The sequence below is a fragment of the Lithobates pipiens genome, unplaced genomic scaffold (genome assembly GCF_037356315.1).
Source record: "Lithobates pipiens isolate NorthernLeopardFrog02 unplaced genomic scaffold, aLitPip1_a1.2 Scaffold_27, whole genome shotgun sequence".
Classification (NCBI taxonomy): domain Eukaryota; kingdom Metazoa; phylum Chordata; class Amphibia; order Anura; family Ranidae; genus Lithobates; species Lithobates pipiens.
In genome coordinates this window covers 15,004,709-15,029,443 of record NW_027507788.1, presented here as the reverse complement: position 1 = coordinate 15,029,443, position 24,735 = coordinate 15,004,709, and the positions used below count along the sequence as shown (strand labels likewise).

Here is a 24,735-nt window from a genome sequence, read left to right as displayed (position 1 = left end):
TGGAGGAAGATTCATCCAGTAACAGCACCAGCGAAAGGGAACAGTGATTTGACTATCAAACGGAGGACAATAATAATTATGGATGTAAGTTAGACTTTTATTAATTGTATAAAATAAATGCACTTTTTACTGATTTGGCGCTCTTCTATATATTCCTTTATTGGTATCCTATTCATGAGATGACTTCACTCTAAAGAAGCAGCTGCCGCAGGTGATTGTGCACATACATCCCCTATCCTCTAAGGACAGCAAGCAACCTTTCTGGATTTTCAGCAAATTCCAAGTACTGTTTTCTCAGATAACTTTTTTAAAAAACATCTTGCTTTGATAAAAACTGTTTTGAATTTATTTTAATGAACAATACAGACTGAACTGAAAAGAACACACCAGTATCTTTTAAAGTGCTAGTATCTTGTGTTGTTTTTTTATCTTAAAGCGGGAGTCCACCGGGACTCCGCGTTTTTTTTTTTTTTTTTAAAAGCCAGCAGCTACAAATACTGCAGCTGCTGACTTTTAAATAGTGACACTTACCTGTCCAGCACGCCCGCGATGTCGGCACCCGAAGCCGATCGCTTGCTCGTGCCGCCGCCATCTTGGGTATGGGAATCAGGAAATGGAGCCTTTCGGCTTCATTTCCCGGTTCCCTACTGCGCATGCGCGAGCCGCGCGGCGCAATCCGGACAGTCCCCGCTGCCTCTGGGAGCTGTGTTTTTCCCAGCAGGCAGCAGGGCACTTGCTGAAGGGGGCGGGCGCTTGCGGAAAGGGGCGTAACGTACGCCCCTTTCCGCAGAGAGCTAGCCCGGAAGTGGGTGCAGTTACCTGGATTATCCAGGTAACTGCACCCCCCTCCCCCCTGAAAGGTGCCGATTGTGGCGCCGGAGGGGGGGGGGATTCCGATGAGCGGAGGTCCATTTTAGGGTGGACCTCCGCTTTAAGCAAGGAGATGGCTGCTTAACCACTTCTCGACCAGCGCACGAGGATGTACGTCGACAGAATGGCACGGGCAGGCATATTGGCGTACATGTACGTCCAATATTCAATGCCGCCCTGCCATCTGCCATGCTGGTCGGGACCCCCGTGAGTCCGGTCGCGGGACCCGCGGACTCGATCGCCGCGGGCATCCCCGCGATCGTCTCACGGAGCGGCCGTATGGAGGAAATGCCGAGTAAACAGCATTTCTCCATTCTGCCTAGCAACTAGTGACGCTGATCTCTGCTCCATGTGATTGGAGCAGAGATCAGTGTTCACTAAATGAAAGCCCAGCCCCCCCCACAGTTAGTAACACACCCCTAGGAACACTTAACCCCTACACTGCCACCCACTGGTTAACCCCTTCAATGCCAGTGTCATTTACACAGGAATCACTGCATTTATATAGCAGTGATTACTGTATAAATGACAATGGTCCCAAAAATGTGTCAAAAATGTCCGATGGTTCCCCCACAATGTCGCAGTCACAATAAAAATCGCTGATCGCCGCCATTACTAGTAAATAAAAAATAATAAAAAATTATTAATAAAAATGCTATAAAACTATCCCTATTTTGTAAACACTATAACTTTTGCGCAAACCAATCAATAATCGCTTATTGCATTTTTTTTACCAAAAATATGTAGAAGAATACGTATCGGCCTGAACTGAGGGAAAAATATGTTTTTTTATATATTTTGGGGGATATTTATTATAACAAAAAGTAAAAAATAATGCGTTTTTTTCAAAATTGACGCTCTATTTTTGTTTATAGCGCAAAATGTTCAGGAAAATCCCTGGGGATCCCTATGATAAGTGGAGCCAAACTATGTATCTCAACACACTGGGGCACGTCTCATGCCCCGACGGTGTCTGAATGGCTTACACGCGTGGGAAGGATAGCCGAGATGGAAGAGTTGATCTACATAGCACGAGATTCACCATCCAAATTTGCTCAGACGTGGGCCTGTTGGACCCACTTTCGATCCACGGACAGATATTCCTCCTTGATGAACCCTAACATTCCTCCTTGTCCCAATAGCTGATTAAGTTGATTTACCCAATCCCACCTTGATAGACTAATCCAGTCATTATTACCGGGTACCTTGGGAATACCCCTCACGGGGTCTCAGAGGGCGCTCCCGCAGGCCGGGGACCCCAAGAGAAACTCTCCCCCTCACCGCTGCGGTAGGGGGGGCCGAGAAGGCGATGCCCCTGGATAACTCCCATCCTCCCTTACCCCCACTCTCTTACCGACCCTCCCCACATGCCCCATTCCCCCCCTTAGAAGACTGACTCCCCCCCCCTCAGATTAACCAACCTTGACAGACCGATATCCTTCCTTGCCCCTTGAACCCATGGAGACAGGTGAACATATATGTGATTGATAATCTTACTGCCTTAATCCCTTATCTTGCAAGATAGGGCCTGACATGCTCACATATTCTGTTCGGTTGTATACGCCCGCAATCATCGGAGCCACAGCCAATTGTTTGATTATTATTGTGACTCGCTTGTACCACATGTTCAATTAGATGTTTTCTGTATTAGAGCGCGACTGCGCACGTTTTCGGTGCATTCAATTTACACTTTTCACTGCTGTATCTGTTCTCTTTTTCTATTATTGCTAATAAAAAAAAATTTATGGAAAAAAAAAAAAAAATGTTCAGGCAAGTTCTCGCAGACAAAGAACCGTGCCATTTGTTAAAGAAGCCGTCTCCTTGCTAGCTGCGTTGTCGGACGGCCATGAAGGGAGATGGGGCGCCCTATCGGACCTCACAGCTGGACTTAGACAGCACCTAGGAAGATGGAACAAATACTATGTGTACTCTGCCCTCTGGGGAACCGAACACACAAATTTTTAAAAAAAGGACTTTAAAAAATGAATACCTAATAAAAACGTGAAATTAAAACTAAAACAGATGGATTCAAAAACAACTTGTAGCACCTTAACAAACAAAAAAGAATAATAATATTATTACCTCGATTTTTCCTAAAGGTTTCTTCTTCGACGCGTCTCCGCTGTACGACGGTGAGGTCTCTGTCTGGATGAAACTAGAACTTTCTGTCATGGGCTTTCTACACCAAAAGAAAAAAAAGAAAAATCTATAAATGATGTTATCATATAACGAGCAGAATGTTTACAGTCCAGCTGTACAGTTTTAGAATAATTGTTTGAAATGCAAAACCTCGGGGGGGCTTATAAAATAGCAGCAAAGGCTAAAAAAAAAAAAAAATACAGTTTTAAATGCAGCTAGCATAAATACCTGAATTTGTCTTGATATTAGCTTCCCATAATGCTCTGCAACTCAGCACTTTGTCTTTTTTTCTCTTTCTGTTATTTCCTGTCCATAGGCATGTGCACAGAGTATGCCGGATGTGCCCAGGCAAACCCTAATCACCCAGTGAGGTGCTGATTCCCCCTGCTTCCTGTCTCCCCCCTGTAGTGCTGCCAGCTTTCCTCCTCTCAGGAGCGAGGAAGGGGCTGGTAAATATTTCATTAACCTGCCCCTTCCTTTTCTGAATGAACACAGTGAAATTACTACTGAGAGGATATTTACGGGGGGATAGGGGAAGAGGTGAACCCCAACTTGGGCTTCATTTGCCATTTTTTATATATCAGTTTGGATTTTAGTTTTGGCTCTTTCTAATATTTTGTATTATATTATTATTATCCTCCCCATGAGAGATGGATTGAAGAAACTCCTTTTTAATTTTTTTAAGTGTTTTGCTTTTTTATATTTTCTGCACCCCTATCATAGTTTAGAAGGAGATAACATTACAACTCCATATTGGGGTCTCTTTAATAGAAAATATTTCTATCTCTTCCGGATCTTGCCTAATCTTTCCATTCTGATTCCATCTCTCAGCTCTCTTATTTCTTTGCTAATCTTTCTTTTCCAATTTCTGCTAGTATCCCCCTCTAACATTTCCATCGACTTTAAAGGCCAACGCGTTTCGGCATACTGTTAACCGCTTCCTCAGGGGTATTAAAAGTGTTCATTTTATATTACAAAATCGCAGTGTTTCATGGTCCAAAACCAGCAAGTAGGAATGATAATGGCCCGTATCGTTATTGCTTGCTGTGCGTTTTGCCCCATGAAAAGCAAAGGAACCCTGTAGCCCTTTTAAATCCTTTCCTACACCTCCCTGGGTTTCTGGACATGCCCTGTTAGAATAAGTTCTTCTACTTCCCTTCCTAAGCATTTTAGAGAGTCCACGCCTCATGAGGCAGAAGTAACTGTGGCAGGTGATCTGCAGCCAGGTGAGAGGCCCACCACTGTCAGAATCGGTGTGCAGGTAGGAAGCTAACAGCATGTAGCTTCTATGGAAGACCCAGCTACTGTTCCCTGATTGCTTCCAGTGTACTCTAGTTCCAGTGGTGCTTCCGGGCTTGGGGGTCCCTCCAGCTGTTTGCCTGTGTTACCAGAGCTACCCTGTACTTCACTGAGAGGCACGGTATTTATGAGGATAAGTGCAAGTAGCTGTTTGTGTTTAGCAGTTTTACTGGAGTAATGATTCTCAGATAGATTTTTGTTGTTAAATAGACTTATATAGACTATGCTATGTTACCCTGACTGAGTTGCAGAAATATTGCTTTGCAGTGTCCATGTTTGTGCAGCTTTTGTTATTCTACAATGGATGCATGCTTTTTGCCTATTCTGACCCTGTTTTACATTATTGAGTCTAACTATGCACCAGTTTAGTAAACTGCAATTTTCAGTTCCTTCCCATCTGATCATTAGGACAAGGACAACCATCCTGGTACAGCCCCAATATGGAGTCGTATCTCTTGCTAAACTGAGTGTCCTACATTGGCAGATAAAGTGTGGGATTAAAGAAGCAACACCCCTCTTTATGGCATTCTTTCTGCCAAATAAGGCTAAGGGAATAGTCATCCAACTATGTACAATCCAATTTGGTTTTAGGGATTTAGAGTGATATCTGTCCATCTAAGCGTGTAATTGCTGATGATTATTTTTATTTAAAAGGAAAGGAAGACTTTGCAGGGTGTATTTATAAAAAAAAAAAAAAATAATAATAATAATAATAATCTCCATTGTACATGTACATTTGTTCGTTAATTATTTAAAATGAAAAATACTACAATTGGCCACTAGATGGTGCTAGGTATTATAAGGCTTTCCTATGATACTCGACGCCATCTAGTGGCCAAATGTAGTATTTTACATTTTAAATAAATGAAAAACATTTGGCCAGCACAGGAAATTCCTATGATACTTAGCGCCATCTAGTGGCCAATGCTTGATTTTTTCCATTTTAAATAAATGTAAAACATTCAACCAGCACAGGAAATATCCTAATCGTATTAAATTTATTTTTATTTTTTTTACCCATTCGCACAGAACGAATGTACATGCACTTTCACTGGGCGAATTGCTACACCAACTCTAACCGATTCTTCAGAATGTGCAAGGAAGATGTCCAACCATTTTAATTTAACTTAACTTTGAAGTTACTCACTTCACCAAACAAACTTGAAAGTCCCCTAAGATGGAAGGGAGAATAGTCGCCTTCTAAACTGAGATAGGGGGTGCAGAAAATATAGAAATTAAAACACATAAATGAGACATAAAGAATTGAATAAAGATTTTATTGAATGTTTAATGGAATCTCATGGGGGAGGGGGGGTGGTCATGCAAAGTAATAACGTATGTCACATGTATTAGGCAAAAAAAAATTAAATAAAATAAAATAATTGTAACCCTATGTACAGAGTGAAGGATTTTGTTAAATAAAATCTCCTGAGATACAAAAGGATAGCTTCAACTTTAGATATACATTGTCTGAGTGGGCAGTCCAGAGTATCCCAAGTCTACCATGAACATGACGTATTTAGAGAGGGAGGCCTCAGAATGATAACACTTGGTTTGTTCGTTGAATCAGATGGCTTGGCCCCGATATCTGGCACCGGTTAGGTCGGGGATGTTTGTGGATCCCGCTCACTTTAGATTTCATCATTCAATCCAAAAACTTTCCTTACTTTTCTCTGGTTTTAATCATGTAGCCACCGACCGCGACAAGGATGACGAAAACCACCACGGCTCCCACGGGACCGATCTTCGCCCAGAGCATGCTGTCTGCAAGAGGGGAATACAAGCCACAAAGCAGATGTATGAGAGGTCGACGGGGATGCGGAAATCAAAACGTTGGCTGTGAAATGAATGGCGGAGAAGCTCAGCCAACAGCCAATCAGGTTTCAGCTTACAGGTGCCAAATAAAAGGAAGAATGAATTGAGCATCATGGGAAATGTAGTTCCAAAACATCTGGGGTGCCAAGGTTCGCCATCACTGCTCTATGGTCTTTGCTAAAATATATATTTTATATATATATATATATATATATATTTTTTATATATATATATATATATATATAATGTTTTGGGGTTCTATGTAATTTTCTAGCAAAAAAAATGATGAATTTTACATGTAGGAAAAATATATATATTTTTTTATATATATATATATTTTCCTACATGTAAAATTCATCATTTTTTTTGCTAGAAAATTACATAGAACCCCAAAACATTATTTTTATATATATATATATATATATATATATATATATATATATATTTTTTTTTTTTTTTGTTTTTTGAATTTCTAGCAAAAAAAATTATGAATTTTACATGTAGAAAAAAAAAAAAAAAATATATATATATATATATATATATGTATATATATATATATATATATATATATATATATATATATATATATATATATATATATATATATAATTTTTTTTTTATATATATATAAATATTTTTTTTTTCCTACATGTAAAATTCATCATTTTTTTTGCTAGAAAATTTCATAGAACCCCAAAACATTATTTATATATATATATATATATATATATATATATATATATATATATATATATATATATATATATATATATATATATATATATATATATATATATATATATTTTTTTTTTTTTTTTTTTTTTTTTTTTTATTGTTCTATGTAATTTTCTAGCATAAAAAAATGATGAATTTTACATGTAGGAGAGAACTGGCCTGGATGGGAAGTGGTTAAAGAACAGCTACTGTGAAAAATATCATATTCTGACCACCCTATGTAATGTCATCTCTACAACAGAGACGCAATCTAAGCTGCAATATATTTACACCATTTTAGGAGAATGGAGAAAAGGGTTGGGACATGCCAGATTCAAGTCGATGGCTGTGTCTCCAGCAAGTAGATTTTTCTCACTTCCTCTTCTGGGGTCCAGTTATAAAATATTCACACAGCCTTTCATGGCTATTCCTTGGAATTTGTCTAATACATCATATGATCGTTAGCGCCATCTAGTGGCTGTAATGCATTATTTTGTTGAAAGACCACAATCCCAAAAAAAAAAAAGCACATTGTGGCCACTAGATGGAGCTGATGATCAATAAAAAAAATAACCTCTTCCAGCCAAGCGTATGCAGATGTGCGTACTCGGCTTTCGGGGGTTATACCGGGATGATGCCCGCAGCTGCAGGCATCATCGCGGTACCGTTGTTTAGCGCGGGCGATCAGCTTTCCTGGTAGAACAACCGATGCGGCTAAAAGCCGCTCAGCTGTTATCCGGGAGGAGCAGAAGGGGACGCCCCCCCCCTCCCGCCACTCTTCCCGGGCCTCCCGTCCCACCGGACGGCCCGATCGATGATCCGCCGCTTCCGGCGGCTATAGACAGACTGGAACTAAGCTGGAAACGGCTTCGTGCAAGTCTCCTGGATGTGAACACGGAAGCCAAGTCACAACGTCACTTCCTGTTTACTCGGCTGCCAACGACGCCGGATTTTAAAAAAATATACAGTATCCAGATACACCGTTTTCGGTGATCTGAATACTTTGAAGTGTAAAGGAGGGATGGGGAGTCTTTTAGACCTCCGATCCCTCCATAAAGAGTACCTGTCACCACCTATTACTGTCACAAGGGATGTTTACATTCCTTGTGATAGCAATAAAAGTGATCAAATTTTTTTTTTTCTTTTAAAAACACAATTTAATAATATAAAAATAAATAATAAAAAAAAAAACATTTTCCAAGCGCCCCCGTTCCCGCGAGCTTGCGCAGCAAAGAAAACGCATACCGAAGTCGAGCCCGCATATGTAAACGGTGTTCAAATCACACATGGGAGGTATCGCCAGGATCGTCAGAGCGAGAGCAATAATTCTAGCACTAGACCTCCTCTGTAACTCTAACCTGGTAACCGTAAAAAAAAAAAAGTAAAGCGTTGCCTATGGAGATTTTTAGGTACCAAAGTTTGTCGCCATTCCACGAGTGCGTGCAATTATAAAGCGTGACGTGTTGGGTATCTATTTACTCGGTGTAACGTCATCTTTCACATTATACAACAAAAATTGGGATAACTTTACTGTTTTTTTTTAGGGGGGGGGGGGGGTTTAATTCGTGAAAGTGTCCCTTTTCCCAAAATGTTGCGTTTAAAACACCGCTGCACAAATAGCGCATGACGTAAAATATTGCAACAATCGCCATCTTATTCTCTAGGTTCTTTGCTAAAAAAAAAATGTATGTATATATAGATATATATATATATATATATATATATATATATATATATATTTATATATATATATATATATATACATATACATATATACACACACACACACATTTTATATATATATCTATATATATATATATAGATATATATATATATCTATATCTATATATATATCTATATATATATATATATACACACACACATATACATATATATACATATACATACATATATATACATATATATATATACACATACATACACACACACACACACACACACACAGCATACCCCACTTTTATGTACACAATGGGGTTTATTTACTAAAGCACAAAAAAATGTTGCGTTTAAAACACCGCTGCACAAATAGCGCATGATGTAAAATATTGCAACAATCGCCATTTTATTCTCTAGATTCTCTGCTAAAAATATATATATTAATGTTTGGGGGTTCTAAGTAATTTTCTAGCAAAAAATACGAATTTTAACTTGTAAACACCAAACATCAGAAATAGCTTTAGTCATGAAAGGGATAAATAAACATATAAAGGCAAAATATAGGGATTATTCTCGATGGCTGGGTGAATACTTGACTTGAGGATTTTCTTTTTTGCATAAATAGACCTGTGAGCGTTCCAAGGCACGACAGATGTTTTCCAGAATGGGAAGTGAAAAGCTTCAGAGTTTCCAATGGGACTAAGGGCCGGTTCACACAGCGAGGCGCGGCGAGGCGTCTCCGACTTACCTCGCCGCGACCTGCGGCGACCTCAGCGGCGACTTGCAGATGACTTCTGTATAGAAGTCAATGCAAGTCGCCCCCGAAGTCGCCCAGAAGTAGTACAGGAACCTTTTTTCTGAGTTGGAGCGACTCGAGTCGCTCCTCTCAGAACGGTTCTATTGTACAGAACGGGGGCGACTTGCGGGAGCGAGGCGAGTCGTGTCGCCTCGCATCGCCCGCTGTGTGAACCGGCCCTTAGATAAAGAAAATTATGTCAAGACCGGTCATTTTAATCACTGCTATAGGAACATATTCAGCCAAGAACAGCCATAGTCTATAGCAGTGATGGGGAACCTTGGCCCCCCAGATGTTTTGGAACTACATTTCCCAGGATGCTCAACTACACTGCAGAGTGCATGAGCATCATGGGAAACATAGTTCCAAAACATCTGGGGTGCCGAGGACTGGTCTATAGGCACTTTGTGAATGGGGGATGATTTTTCCTCACTCTGAAAAGATTTCCCTTCACTTCCTGTTGTGCCTGTGGGACAGGAAGGGAAGGAAATATTAGCAGTGGGGACAGTCACATAGCAAATAAATAAATAAAGGATTTAACCCTTTTCCTACTATCCAAATTTTTCATAAAAAAAAAAAATACAGCTGAACTCCAAACAGATATAAAAAGTCACAAATCGATGCATCTCTGTCCTTATTATTACATCATTAAATGCAAGCGGTGTCTGAATCAGATTTGGTGCAGTCCCCTGTGCAGCAGCTTTGAGAGGGAGAAGCAGGACTGAGAGCCAATCAGTGGTGCTGCTGTGTAAAGCCGAATGAGCTTATCAGTCTGCTGCTTGTCCTTTCATTGTCCAATCAAAGGCAGGGGGAGGGGCAAGACCTGTAAGTGTTATTTGACTGTAGCAGAGAAAAAAAAAAAAAAGGTCCTCCGCTCTGCCAGACGGGGCTGTGTTCCTTGGCAGAGCTGTGTAAATCTCAGCTCTGGATGGACAAAGTACAAATCCTTTGACTTGGAAACAGTGTGTATTTAATCCGTGTATTCAGCTGTTTGCCTGGAGTTTAGCTTTAATTCTAAACTTCTTATTTTGGATAGAAGAAGAAATTATAGGTAAAGTTGATCCGGGGGAAAATCCGATTGCCTCTCGGGGGATCAGGAAGGAATTTTTCTTCCCTTGTTTTAGCAAATTGGATCATGCTCTGCTGGGGTTTTTCGGTATAGAATTGGGTATATGGGATTGTATGATATTATTTTTTTGTGGTTGACCTGGATAGACTTGTGTCTTTTTCAACCTGACTAACTATGTAAACAAGATGTGGCTTGTTTATTCAGATCTTAATTAAGATCTTAATTAATCCTAATACGAGCCTAAACTAATGTGATGTGACCAAGCAGACTCCGTTTAAATATTGATACTGAACGGGTCATGGGATGTGCTCCAGGGATTAATGTGTTAACATAAAGCCCAACATCTTCCCAGCTGCACGTCAGACATCGCTGCCACCTAGTGGATGAAATGCTGTAGGCATTCCTGCAAGGATTTCATGGTTTGTGACCTACTGAGGTCATCGCTGGGTCTGTCTGCTGGTCTTTGCTCCTAGTTTCATTGGAGGGGCCAGCAGGATCCTTTAACCGCTTCAATACCGCTCACTTTCACCCCCTTCCTGCTCAGAGCCGCTGAATTTTGAATGACAATTGCACGGTCATGCAACACTGTACCCATATGAAATTGTTATGATTCTTTTTAAACACATAGAGCTTTCTTTTGGTGGTATTTAGTCACCAACGGGTTTCTTATTTTTTCCTAAACGACTGAAAAAAGATTGAAAATTTTGAAGAAAAAATGTCTTAGTTTCTGTTATAAAAATTAGCAAAATAGTCATTTTCCTTCTTCACTGATGGAAACTGATGAGGCTGCACTGATGGGCACTAAAGAGGTTGCACTGATGGGCACTAATGAGGCTGCACTGATGGGCACTAATGAGGCTGCACTGATGGGCACTAATGAGGCTCCACTGATGGGCACTAATGAGGCTCCACTGATGTGCACCAATGGGCATTGGTGAGGCTGCACCGATGGGCACTGGTGAGGCTGCATTGATGTGCACTGATGGGCGCTGGTGAGGCTGCACTGATGGGCGCTGGTGAGGTTGCACTGATATGCACTGGTGAGGCTGCACTGATGGGCACTGGTGAGGCTGCACTGATTGCCACTGTTGAGCGAGCACTGACAGGCACTGGCGAGGCTGTATTGATGGGCACTGGTAAAGCTGCACTGATGGCCACTAATGAGGCTCCACCGATGGGCACTGCTGAGACAGCACTGATGGGCACTGGTGAGGCTGCACTGATGGGCACTGGTGAGGCTGCACCGATGGGCACTGGTGAGGCTGGGTACTGGTGAGGCTGCACTCATGGGCACTGGTGAGGCTGCACTCATGGGCACTGGTGAGGCTGCCCTGGTGAAGCTACACTGATGAAGCTGCACTGATGGGCACTGGTGAGGTAGCACTGGTGGGTACTGATGAGGCTGCACTGATGGGCATTGATGAGGCAAGTTAATAGCCATGAGAGGCAAGCAAAAGCATCAGGGGGAAAGGGGGGTTGGTAATAATCCCTCCCTCATCCCTATACAGGGAAATGAAAAATCAGCGCCCCTCCATATTTACCAGCAGCTGCCGCCACTTACCGGTGTCCTGGAAGCCGAGCTCGTGGACCTTCTTGCCGTACAGATTGCTCGCAGAACACAGGACGACTTTCGGAAGCTCCGTCTCCTTCTGAAGCGTCAGGATGCTGCTCACCGTGTAGCCGTTCCTCTGGGAGTGGACGAACTCCGCGTTCAGCTCGCTCACTGTAAAGTTCTTTTCGGGGATCTCGAACATGATGTACGGGTCCGGGTTGGACTTGACCGTGCACATGCACTGAACGTTGTCCTTCGTCACCGTGCACTTAGATTCCGATAAAACTATCGGCGAAACTGCGAAAAACAAAAACAGTTCAATTCAAAATTTCAGATTTCTTGAGAAGGAATCCTCTCTGGGTGGATTATTTACATTGTAAACATTTTTTTTTTACCTGCTTCTGATCTGTAGATAATGAGAAAAGTAATGCCAATGCATCTGCTAAAGTGAGTGCTAAGTGGGCGTGTCTGCTGGTATCATCACATGACTAATCCTATATACAATGGCAATAAAGTATCTTATCTTATCTTATCTTATCTTATCTTATCTAGTGTTGTAGTAAGGAACACTCTCACCTAGCCTCCCTGCCCTCCTCTAAAGCCTCATTAAATATAGGAAAGTGCAGGAGATGCCTGTAATTTTACTGCAAGCTCTAAGCAGACCAATTACAGGAGCAGGGGGAGGAGCATACTGAGCAGTTCAACCACAAACTGAGTACTGTTGCTGTGGTTGCATAGAAGTGAAATTTGCATTTTTTTGGGAGGGACACTTTACTAAAAGCGGGGGCTAAGTGTGAGGGTCTGCTGCCAGGGCCACTGATAAGGCAGTACAGCCGGCTCTCCTGTACTGGGCCCGGGCCCCATCAGTTCAAAAGGGAGGCCCGGGTACCTGTTGAGCAGGAGGTCCGGCTGTACTGTCATATTGCAGACACCGATCCTCTTCTGCCTCCCCCTGCAGCGCTGCCAGCTTCTCCTCTTCTTTCCCCCCTCTGGCTACACTGCAGGGGGACTGGTTCTAGCACATGAGCCCCTTCCATCTGCTGTCTGGGCCCCCATGTGTGCCCTTTTCCCCCACAACGCTGCCAGCTTCCCACCACTTCTTTCCCCCTCCGGATGTACAGCAGGGAGATTGGTTTTAGTACATGAGCCCCCATCCATCTGCTGTCTGGGCCCCCATGGGTGCCCCTTTCCCCCCGCAGAGCTGCTGGCTTCTCCTCTTCTTTCCCTGTCCAGCTGCACTTCAGGGGGATTGGTTCTAGCACATGCGCCCCTTACATCTGCTGTCTAGACCCCCATGTGTGCCCCTTCCCCCCGCACTGCTGCCACCTTCCCACCTCTTCTTTCCCCCTCTGGCTGCACTGCAGGGGGATTGGTTCTAGTACATGCACCCCTTCCATCTGCTGTCTGGGCCCCCATGTGTGCCCATTTCGGCCAAAGCACTGACAACTGCCCTCCTCTCCTCTCCCACTGGAATCTGCTGTGGGCACTCAGGGGGATGTTTCCAGATGGAGAGCAGGGGAAGGGGCCAGTAAATATGTAATTTACTGGTCCCTTCATTTCCTGAATGAACACAGTGATCGATCGATATCAATAACACCTGTGTCCATGCATCACTGAAGCATAGTAAACTGCATTTCCTATGCTTCCGTATGTGAATGAGCAGGAAGCCTCAGAGCGCTTCCTATTCATTCATCTGTGCAGCTAAGGCTACAGAGAAAGGGACTGAAAAATCGATGACCTCAGTTACTTTGGGACGGGGGGCCCTGTCAGGTAGGCTGTATGGGGCCCTGTAAATTTCTAACAGCAGGCCTGTCTGCTGCTATCATAACATGATCAGTCCCGATGTTGTACTATAGAACATTCTCACCAGCATCCCTTTTTAGACACCCAGCCCTCTTCTACAGCCTCATTAAGGATAGGACATTGCAGGAGATGTCTGTAATTCTGCTGCAAGCTCTGTGCTAAGCAGGTCCATCCCAAAACGGAGTGCTGTTGCCGTGGTTGCAAAATTGGGGCAGTTTGCTAATAGCAATTGCTAAGTGGGAGGGTCTGCGCTATCATCACATGATCAGTCCCGGGGTTGTAATATGGAACGTTCTCACCAGCACCCCTTTTAGACACCCAGCCCTCTTCCACAGCCTCACTAAAGATAGGACACAGCAGGAGATGCCTGTGATTTTACCACAAGCTCTGTGCAGGCTTTTGGGCAAAGCTATGAGCCAATTACAGGAGTCGGGGGGGGGGGGGGGCGGGGGATGAGCATGCCGAGCAGTTCTATCCACAAACTCCACATAACTGAGAAGAAGGATCCACAGCCAATGTAGACCGCAACCACAATTTACTCCTGTGAAATAGCTCCACCACATGGTGAAAGTGTGAACTGCATCCAGGCTACTTTTACCACACATCTTCAATGGCCAGAAATATGAGACTGTCTGAGCTGCTAGGTATGAAATGCTAAAAAAAAAGTGCAAAAATACCCTTTTCTTCTCCCTGGAAGTACTTACACACAACGGTGAGGTTGAAGGAGCTGTTGCTGTGTCCATATTGATTTTCGGCCAGACACCAATACTCCCCGTCATGCTCGTGGGTGACCGATGGGATCTCCAGGACCAGCTCATTCTCAAAGATGACAGAGTTGAGGATTTGCTTATCTTTTACAATGGAGAGGATGGGGTCGGGGTTCCCCTGGGTGTTGCAGAACATGGTTACCGTCTCGCCTTCAATTGCGACAAGCGATACGTTCACCGAAGGTTTCCATGGAGCATCTGGAAAAGAACATGTTCAGGTTATAATGGTTATTAGGTGTCTATTGCAGGCTGTGCATGGGCCTGAGCAAACCAAATTCAGTTATTTCTGTTATACTGCTCACTATTAGATATAAACTGGAGTAGCATTTTACTATGAAGCCAATATCTTGTCAAACATTACTGCCATCTAGTGGATGAAAAGCTTTATGCACCTCGGCAGGATGTTTATGTGGACGATGTTGCAAATAGAGGTAATCTCAAAATTCCAACAGGGTTGGAGGCCGGCCAAATTTCATGAAATCCAAATCCAAATTGCAATGTTATTTTTATCAGGTTGGTCTTCAAAACAGCTCAGGCTGTTTCTGCCTTATATCTGCTATTGCCGTTGCCTAGGCATCTTTAGCTTGACTGCCGGGGCCACCACCTCCCACCCTTCTAACTTTGTATTCCTGGTAGAATTTTTTTTTGATATCACAACCACCTAAGAGAAGATATCACAACCACCTAAGAGGAGATATAACAACTACCTAAGAGAAGATACCAAAGCCACCTAAGAGAAGATACCACAACTACCTAAGAGAAGATATCACAACTACCTAAGAGAAGATATCACAACTACCTAAGAGAAGATATCACAACTACCTAAGAGAAGATATCACAACTACCTAAGAGAAGATATCACAACCACCTAAGAGAAGATACCACAACTACCTAAGAGAAGATATCACAACCACCTAAGAGAAGATATCACAACTACCTAAGAGAAGATACCACAACCACCTAAGAGAAGATACCACAACCACCTAAGAGAAGATACCACAACCACCTAAGAGGAGATACCACAACTACCTAAGAGCAGATATCACAATTGCCTAAGAGGAGTTATCACAACTACCTAAGAGGAGAGATCACAACTACCTAAGAGAAGATACCACAACTACCTAAGAGCAGATATCACAACCACCTAAAATAAGATATCACAACCACCTAAGAGAAAATATCACAACCACCTAAGAGGAGAGATCACAACTACCTAAGAGAAGATACCACAACTACCTAAGAGAAGATACCACAACTACCTAAGAGAAGATACCACAACCACCTAAGATAAGATACCACAACCACCTAAGAGCAGATATCACAATTGCCTAAGAGGAGATATCACAACTACCTAAGAGAAGATACCACAACTACCTAAGAGGAGTTATCATAACTACCTAAGAGCATATACCACAACCACCTAAGAGGAGATACCACAACTACCTAAGAGAAGTTATCACAACTACCTAAGAGAAGATACTACAAACACCTAAGAGGAGTAATCACAACTACCTAGGTGAAGATACCACAACTACCTGTAGCGCTGGAATTTTTGCCATGTAAATAATGTAATGCTATTAGATTAGTATTTGGCTCCCTCTAGTGGCCACAACATTTATGTTTCTTGTGACTTCATAGTTTCATAGTTAGTAAGGTTGAATAAAGACACCAGTCCATCCAGTTCAACCTGAGTGAGTGTCTACCCCTATCCCTGTACATTGCACACTCACATTGGTCCCTACCCTCAAGGAGCCCACAATCTAAGGTCCCCATTCATATACTAGGGCCAATGTTGGACAGAAGCAAATTAACCTACCTGCATGTCTTTGGAGTGTGGGAGGAAACCGGAGTACCCGGAGGAAACCCACGCAGGCACAGGGAGAACATGCAAACTCCAGGCAGGTAGTGTCGTGGTTGGGATTTGAACCAGTGACCGTTCTTACTGCTTGGTGAGAGTGCTAACCACTACACCACTGTGCCGTCCGACTTAAAGTTTATTTGTGAAAAGCCTTACCTACCCACGGTGCCTCGCCTACCTACCCACAAAGCTAAGTGACAGAACTGCATGCTGGGAAGGAAAAAAAATGCCCCGCGCTGCCATCTTCTCTCTCTTCTACCCGGGACGTGAGACCTGCCTGCAGGGACCTGTGGGTGTGTGCCTGGAAGAGCCGCGGCCTGCTTGGCACAGAGCGAAATCCAAACCACCAGAGAATGTTTTATCACAGCGTGACCTGTCGCAGCAGCGTGACTGGACAGCATGATCCAGAACATTTGACGGAGCCAAGCGAGGGTCCCGGTCGTCTTCCGGAGTGTGCTGCGTGATGGTGCTGGCTGGCGGCAGGACTGAGATCACCGGAGTGGAGACATCCAGTTATCCAGGCCTGGTGTGGTGAGAGGGCTGTTGCCCAGAACTTATATAAGGCACTTAACACACTACAGACTAGTCACTACAGTGCTGCTGAGACCTGCAGTCCCACGAAACAGTTCCTTCTAATTAGACTGTGTTCAATCAGGCCTCAAAGCCTATACTTCATTAGGAACTGACTGATGGTCGGGGTGCATTCTAACAGAAAAGGAAGTTATAAGTGCATTGCATAATTGAAGTTGCTGTTGTTCACTATTTTCTGTTACATTACCATCCGCAAACCCTATGGAATACAAACACTGCAGTTAAATGAGCTAGCAGAAGAAAGAAGACAAGAGACTTATCATCCAGTATAAGGCCTTTTATCCTGCAGTGTGCACAGGGGGAGGTATTGCAATCTAGGGGGAGCCCTTGAGCATATAAGTCATAACATACTGATATTCAGTGCAGTATAGAAGACTACAAGTTGTGTGGGTTTGCGTGGCTGTACTGGAAGTGGGAAAGTGCCCAATGTTAAGGGTTTACCATTCTGAGCACCAGTCCCACTTGGAGACACGCCCGCCTACGGTATTTAGTATATTCTCGGGTCTGAATGTTTGACTGCCTTATTATTATTATTATATGTTCTGACCTTGCATATCGGCATTAGTATTGTACTACTTGGTATATTACCATTGTTACTGTGTTTATGGTTTTGAACCCAGTCTTCAGTAAAATTACCGGTTGGTTAAAGCACAATTGTGAGAAAAGTGAGATTGTTTCCTGTCTTTACAGAAAAAGGAGGTCAGATAACGGTAAAAATACCATATTTGATGTTATTGTTGAGTTGTTGTTGCCATTGGGTTTCGCATCAATAGCATTATACAGCTGTGACAAGGGGGAGCAAGAGCAGAGTACAAGCCCAAATAATTACCAACAGTTCCTTCAGGGGTAAGTGCTACATACCTAAGAGGAGATACCACAACTACCTAAGAGCAGATACCACAACTGCCCAGGAGCAGATATCACAACTACCCAAGAGAAGATACTAAAACTACCTAAGAGGAGATATCACAACTACCTAAGAGGAGATATCACAACTACGTAAGAGGAGATATCACAACTACGTAAGAGGAGATATCGCAACTACGTAAGAGGAGATATCACAACTACGTAAGAGGAGATATCACAACTACTTAAGAGCAGATACCAAAACTGCCTAGGAGCAGATATCACAACTACCCAAGAGAAGAAACTAAAACTACCTAAGAGGAGATATCACAACTACGTAAGAGGAGATATCTCAACTACGTAAGAGGAGATACCACAACTACCTAAGAGGAGATATCACAACTACCCAAGAGAAGATACTAAAACTACCTAAGAGGAGATATCCCAACTACATAAGAGGAGATATCCCAACTACATAAGAGGAGATATCACAACTACGTAAGAGGAGATATAACAACTAAGTAAGAGGTGATATCTCAACTACGTAAGAGGAGATATCACAACTACGTAAGAGGAGATATTACAACTACCTAAGAGGAGATATCACAACTATGTAAGAGGAGATATCTCAACTACATAAGAGGAGATATTACAACTACCTAAGAGGAGATATCACAACTATGTAAGAGGAGATATCACAACTACGTAAGAGGAGATATTACAACTACCTAAGAGAAGATACTAAAACTACCTAAGAGGAGATATCACAACTATGTAAGAGGAGATATCACAACTACGTAAGAGGAGATATCACAACTAAGTAAGAGGAGATATCTCAACTACGTAAGAGGAGATATCACAACTACGTAAGAGGAGATATCACAACTAAGTAAGAGGAGATATCTCAACTACGTAAGAGGAGATATCACAACTACGTAAGAGGAGATATCTCAACTACGTAAAAGGAGATATCTCAACTACGTAAGAGGAGATATTACAACTACCTAAGAGGAGATATCACAACTATGTCAGAGGACATATCTCAACTACATAAGAGGAGATATCACAACTACGTAAGAGGAGATATTACAACTACCTAAGAGAAAATACTAAAACTACCTAAGAGCGGATATCACAACTACCCAAGAGCAGATATACTACCTAACAGAAGAAACCCCAACTGCCTAAGAGTAGATACTCCAACTACTTAAGACTAGACACCACAACTACCTTAGAGAAGATACTAGAGTCTTAGGAAAGGATCAACTCATTCCAGAAATCTAAATCCTTTTCTATCTGAAATCCTCCTGCATAGCTCAGGAGTTGTACAACGATAGACACCTAGATCTTCCTTCTTTTCTACTCACACATGACGGCCAGCCCCATGGACTTGTTGGTCCTCCCATAGTCGTTCTCGGCAGCGCACATGTACACGCCATCATGGTTGTAGGTTACGTACTCCAGCTCTAGGGTGAGGTTTCCTGTGAAATCTTCCTTTAAAAGCACGTCGTCCTTCAGCCACATGACACGTGACATTGGGTTACTATCAACGACGCAGACAAACACCAGCTGTGTGCCTTCTGTGGTTTCCGTGGACGAGTTGATATCCACGATGCGCGGGGCATCTGTAACAGATGGAAATGATCACATCTCATGTTATATTGAGCAAACCAGGAACATGCTAAAAGATCAGCTCTAGATAAATCTTGGATAGAATGGGAAAGGGTCAGAATTTCTTTCCTCACTTGCTGTCTCAGTGACACTATGGCATCAATTTATTAAACATTCAATGTCAGAAGCATTCATGTAAACTGAACACATTTTCTCTGTAATCCTATTAGTAGATTAATACCTGTACCATCAGCACCACCTAGTGGCCAAAATGAGGTATATTTTCTCAATGAAGTAGTTCAGAAAACGATTCCATATTTTGTCCACTAGATGGCGCTGGCAATACTTAAATTAATCTATTAAAAAGAATAGAGAAATTTCGTTCAGCTTGAAGGAATTCTGCTGACATTCATGCAACAAATGTTTTTGAAGCTAGAACCTTATGATAGGAAATAAGGGGAATGGGGGGCGGGGGGGGGGGGGGGGGTTTACAATGACATGAAGATACAAACAGCTACGAAAACCTGACAGAGGTTCTAACCTTTTTCTGACTCTAATAGCTATTTTTGTAGCTGACTGGCCTTCGACTTGTTTTCTGTCAAGGTGACACCATAGAAGAGATAAAGGAAATGGGGGGGTCACTGGTACAGGAAGAAAGGCAGCAATAAAAATCTGACACGTGTTCTAACGCTTTCCCATATTTTTTTCAAAAATATGATTTTGTTGCAGTCGGTATCTTCATTGCTTCTTCATGCCATCTTTAAGCATTGTTAAAGAACACTTAAAGAGGAAGTAAAGGCACTTAAAAAAAAATGCAACCTGCAAGGCAAAGGCATAATGAGCTAGTATGCATAGCATACTAGCTCATTATGAATAACTTACCTGAGATGGAAGCCCCCGAAGTGGTCCTCCGTCTTCATGTTCGCTGCTGCCATGTATCCCGGAGTGACTTCCGGGTCTCGCTGCTACGGCACTGTGATTCACCGGTGCCGCGATGACGTCACTCCCACGCATGCACACAGGAGCCGACACGAGCGGCATATCGCCGCGATCTGTGGCCTGCCCAGTGCGCCTGTGCACCGCTGTCTACGGCTGTCTTTTTGTAAATATCTCCTAAACCGGCTTACCTGTAGGTCAAAGTGGCTTGTAAGGGTTTACAACCACTTTAAAGTGTTACTAAACCCACAACAGTAAAATTGGTCTGTATAGTATGCTTGTTATAGTACATAGTACATAGTATGCTTGTTATACTCACTGTGGAACCTAAGGGCTTAATCCTCTGCATTGTGTAAAAAGTCTGTTTGATCCTGTATGCACAGATCCTTCCCCTCCTGCACTGTCTATCTTGAGTAGGCCAGCTAACACACAGGCAGTAGCCAACCGGGACATACTCAGTTGTGTCTTTCATACTGGAGAGAACATTTACTTGTTGATCAGAGCTAGCCAGGTCACATGAGATTGGCATCACACATGTGGGCGTGTATACAGGCTGCAGAGGAAATCTCCTCCTACCTGAACTGTCAGCACTGGAGGAACTGTGCAATTTATTATTTAATCGTGGTATACAGATCAGCCAAAAAGGGAAATAGTGGCAATATTTTAATGTAAAAATAATATTTATAAGCTGTGGGCACTGTGGGGGGGGGGGGGGGGCAGATAAACTATTTTCATATTACTGGGTTTAGTAACACTTTCAGTAATGCCAATGTCATTTCATTTCACTTTTTTCACTGTCTTAAGTGCTCTTCGGCACACTTTAGGGTCTACTCTGAAAATGACTCAAGCATCTGCACAGCAAACCCAAACAATCCCCATAATGTGTCTAATATTTGTATTTCCTATGATTGTCAGCTCCATCTAGTGGCCATAATGTGGTATATTCCTGACTGCAGTAGTCTAAGAAATTACTGCATGATGGCCACTAGATGGAGCTGAGAATCATAGCAAATACACATAATAGACACTATACAGGGATCATTTTATAAATAGAGCCCTTAAAGTGCACATAAAGGGGTTGTAAACCCGTGTTCTTTGTTTTTAAAAAAAAATAACAAACATATCATACTTACCTCCACTGTGCAATTCGTTTTACCTAGAGTGGCCTCCTCTTCTGGGGTCCCCCTGGAAGGGGTGGTAGCTCCCCCCCCCGCATCGAGTGCCCACGTTGGAGAAGGTGCGGGCGCGCTCCCGAGATCTGCTTCTGTGTCCATTCACACAGAATGCAGGACTCGGTCCCACCCTCCCGGCACCCGCATCATTGGATTTGATTGACAGCAGCGGGAGCCAATGGCTGCGCTGCTATCAATCTATCCAATCAAGAGCCGAGACACAATGGGCGGAGAGGTAGAGCGTGTCTTCTCCGTGGGAATGAACGGGCTCAGGTGAGTAAAATAGGGGGGGGGGGGGGGGGAGGGCTGGTCAATGTCAGAAGTTTTTCACCTTAATGTAGAGGTTGCATTAAGGTGAAAAAAACATGAGGGTTTACAACCCCTTTAAGGCATGCTAATGTGGCCTCCCAGTCAACGGCATGTTATTTTTAGCATGCCCAAAGTGCTATTTTGCGGTTCTTTTGTAGCTTGATAAATCAGGGAAACTGGAAGCCTTTGTGAACTCACATTTTACATCCATGGTCACAAATCCCTTATACTCCAGCTCTGTGCCCGGATAGGTGACTCTACAGCCGAGCCGCTGCCCGTTGTTCTTATGGGAGGGCAGGAATTTCAGGGTAGAGGTCTGCTTCCAAGAGAGATTGTTCTCCTCCAGGTGGGCGAACACCATGTGATGCTCCAGCCCCTCGATGTCCATCCAAGTCACCATGGGCTTCATGTCGGGGCAGTTATCGTCCACCAAGCATGTGATCTCCGTCTCGGAGCCCGAGATTATTTCCTGGGGCTGGACCACAAAGGGCTCGTCTGCAAGCAAAAATGAATGTGAAAAAGAAGAAGAACGTCAATCGCACGCTGTTTGTGTGACCCAATGAGTTTATTACTATGATACAGGTGCAATAACCGTGAACTAGAAACACACACCTGTGCACACTCCTGTTTCTGAGACCACGCTGTCACCGGCCACAGCATGTCTCAGACTAACAATTGGGAACCAATCAATGTGGTTCCTGGATAACTAATTATCATGATAGCCAATCATGGTGTTTTATTGAAAGCTAAAAAAATTTCTTTACAAGCCAACCTCTCCAGCTCGCAGATAACACTGTACCTCTCTCTCTGTGCACAGTGCTACAGTGATAGATCTTCAGCTCCATCTAGTGGCCAAAATGCAGTATCGTTTTCTGAAAAACCCAAATGAGAAAACTATTCCATATTTTGGCCATTAGGTGGAGCTGATGCTACAAGTATTAATCTCTTATAGACATGCGGACTGCCGGAAAAAATTTGTTGCGCCATGCACACATTTGTGGCACAAGGGTTCAGTTCAGCCTATTTAGAGTTAAAACAGGCAGCAAGGAGCCATCTGTCAACCACCACCTGAAAAGCGATCCAGCATGGATAACTTTTTAGTGGGTTGAAGCATGTGAAAAATAAACCCATAGTGAGCTGCAGCAGAGAGAAAAAAAAATCAGGTCTTCAGCCATGGCCTGACTTGGCTGGGCTGTATAGCAGAGCCATTCAAATCTTAGAACTGGCTGGACACAAACGCAAATTCTTTAGCAGGAAGCTGTTTGCCTGGAGTTCCGCTTACAATAAGTCAACGTAAAGTAAATGAGTAATTATTGGCAGTGAACCAAAGCTGCTGGAACCCAGGGACACGCACATGCTGTCGTTGAATGCCAGTTCTATTAATAAGTACTGGCAGTTCTAGACAGCATTTGTCACTTGGCGTTGAGTCCACTGCAGAACTTTGGTTTTTCGGTCTTTGAATGCCCCCTATGGTCACCTTTAGCACATGGTTCTCTGGACGCGGTTAGATACCTGGGGCCGTTTAGCGATTTGACCAATATTTCAAGAGACCAAGAAGGCTTGTACCTCTAGCTGGACAGCATCCCCTGAAGAAGCCCGATATATGGGTGAAACATGTTGGAAATTCTATCCTTCCATGCCGTATCCATAAAATCTTGTTTATTTGTACTTGCCGATTGTTGTGTTTTTAACAATTTTTTTATTTTTTCTAAAATAATTTTATTTCTTATATAACATAGTTATTACTATTCTCCGAATTAGATACCTGTGACCCTTTAGCGATTTGACCAATATTTCAAGAGAAAGAAGGCTTGTACCTGTAGTTCAGGGATATGCAATTATCCCATGAGGCATAGCAAGACTCTGATAGCCACAAGTATGACACCCAGAGGCAGAGCATGATGGGACTTGTAGTTTTTCAACAGCTGGAGGTCCGCTAATTGCATATCCCTGCTCTAGCTGGACAGCATCCCCTGAAGAAGCCCGATATATTGGTGAAACGTGTTGGAAATTCTATCCTTCCATGCTGTATCCATAAAATCTTGATTTGTACTTGCCAATTGTGGTTTTAACAATTTTTTTTTTTCTAAAACATTTTTTTTCTTATATAACATAGTTATTACTATTCTTTCGAATTAGATACCTTTGACCCTTTAGCGATTTGACCAATATTTCAAGAGACCAAGAAGGCTTGTACTGCTAGCTGGACAGCATCCCCTGAAAAAGCCCGATATATGGGTGAAACATGTTGGAAATTCTATCCTTCCGTGCTGTATCCATAAAATCTTGTTGATTTGTACTTGCCGATTGTGGTGTTTTTAATTTTTTTTTATTTTTTCTAAAATACATTTTTTTCTTATATAACATAGTTTTTATTATTCTTTGAATTAGATACCTGTGACCCTTTAGCGATTTGACCAATATTTCAAGAGAAAGAAGGCTTGTATCTCTAGCTGGACAGCATCCCCTGAAGAAGCCCGATATATGGGTGAAACATGTTGGAAATTCTATCCTTCCGTGCTGTATCCATAAAATCCTGTTGATTTGTACTTGCCGATTGTTGTGTTTTTAACAATTTTTAATTTTTTTCTAAAATAATTTTATTTCTTATATAGCATAGTTATTACTATTCTCTTAATTAGATACCTGTGACCCTTTAGCGATTTGACCAATATTTCAAGAGAAAGAAGGCTTGTACCTCTAGCTCAGGGATATGCAATTAGCGGACCTCCAGCTGTTGCAGAACTACAAGTCCCATGAGGCACAGCAAGACTCTGATAGCCACAAGTATGACACCAAGAGGCAGAGCATGATGGGACTTGTAGTTTTGCAACAGCTGGAGGTCCGCTAATTGCATATCCCTGCTCTAGCTGGACAGCATCCCCTGAAGAAGCCCGATATATGGGTGAAA

The 24,735-nt window shown here is 42.7% G+C and overlaps 1 protein-coding gene across 6 annotated transcripts in view; it reads right to left on the bottom strand.

The window, feature by feature from the left end:
* MAG (myelin associated glycoprotein) overlaps positions 1-24,735 on the bottom strand; it is a 143,522-nt gene that overhangs the window by 14,883 nt on the left and 103,904 nt on the right. For all 6 annotated transcript variants that reach the window (XM_077456499.1, XM_077456501.1, XM_077456498.1 and 3 more), the window contains 6 exons: positions 22,023-22,319; positions 19,164-19,421; positions 14,439-14,699; positions 11,941-12,228; positions 5,976-6,072; positions 2,953-3,049 (listed from right to left, as the gene is read on the bottom strand). In XM_077456499.1, the coding sequence (XP_077312625.1) occupies positions 2,953-3,049; positions 5,976-6,072; positions 11,941-12,228; positions 14,439-14,699; positions 19,164-19,421; positions 22,023-22,319 (1,298 nt within the window). The remainder of the gene's footprint in view (positions 1-2,952; positions 3,050-5,975; positions 6,073-11,940; positions 12,229-14,438; positions 14,700-19,163; positions 19,422-22,022; positions 22,320-24,735) is intronic.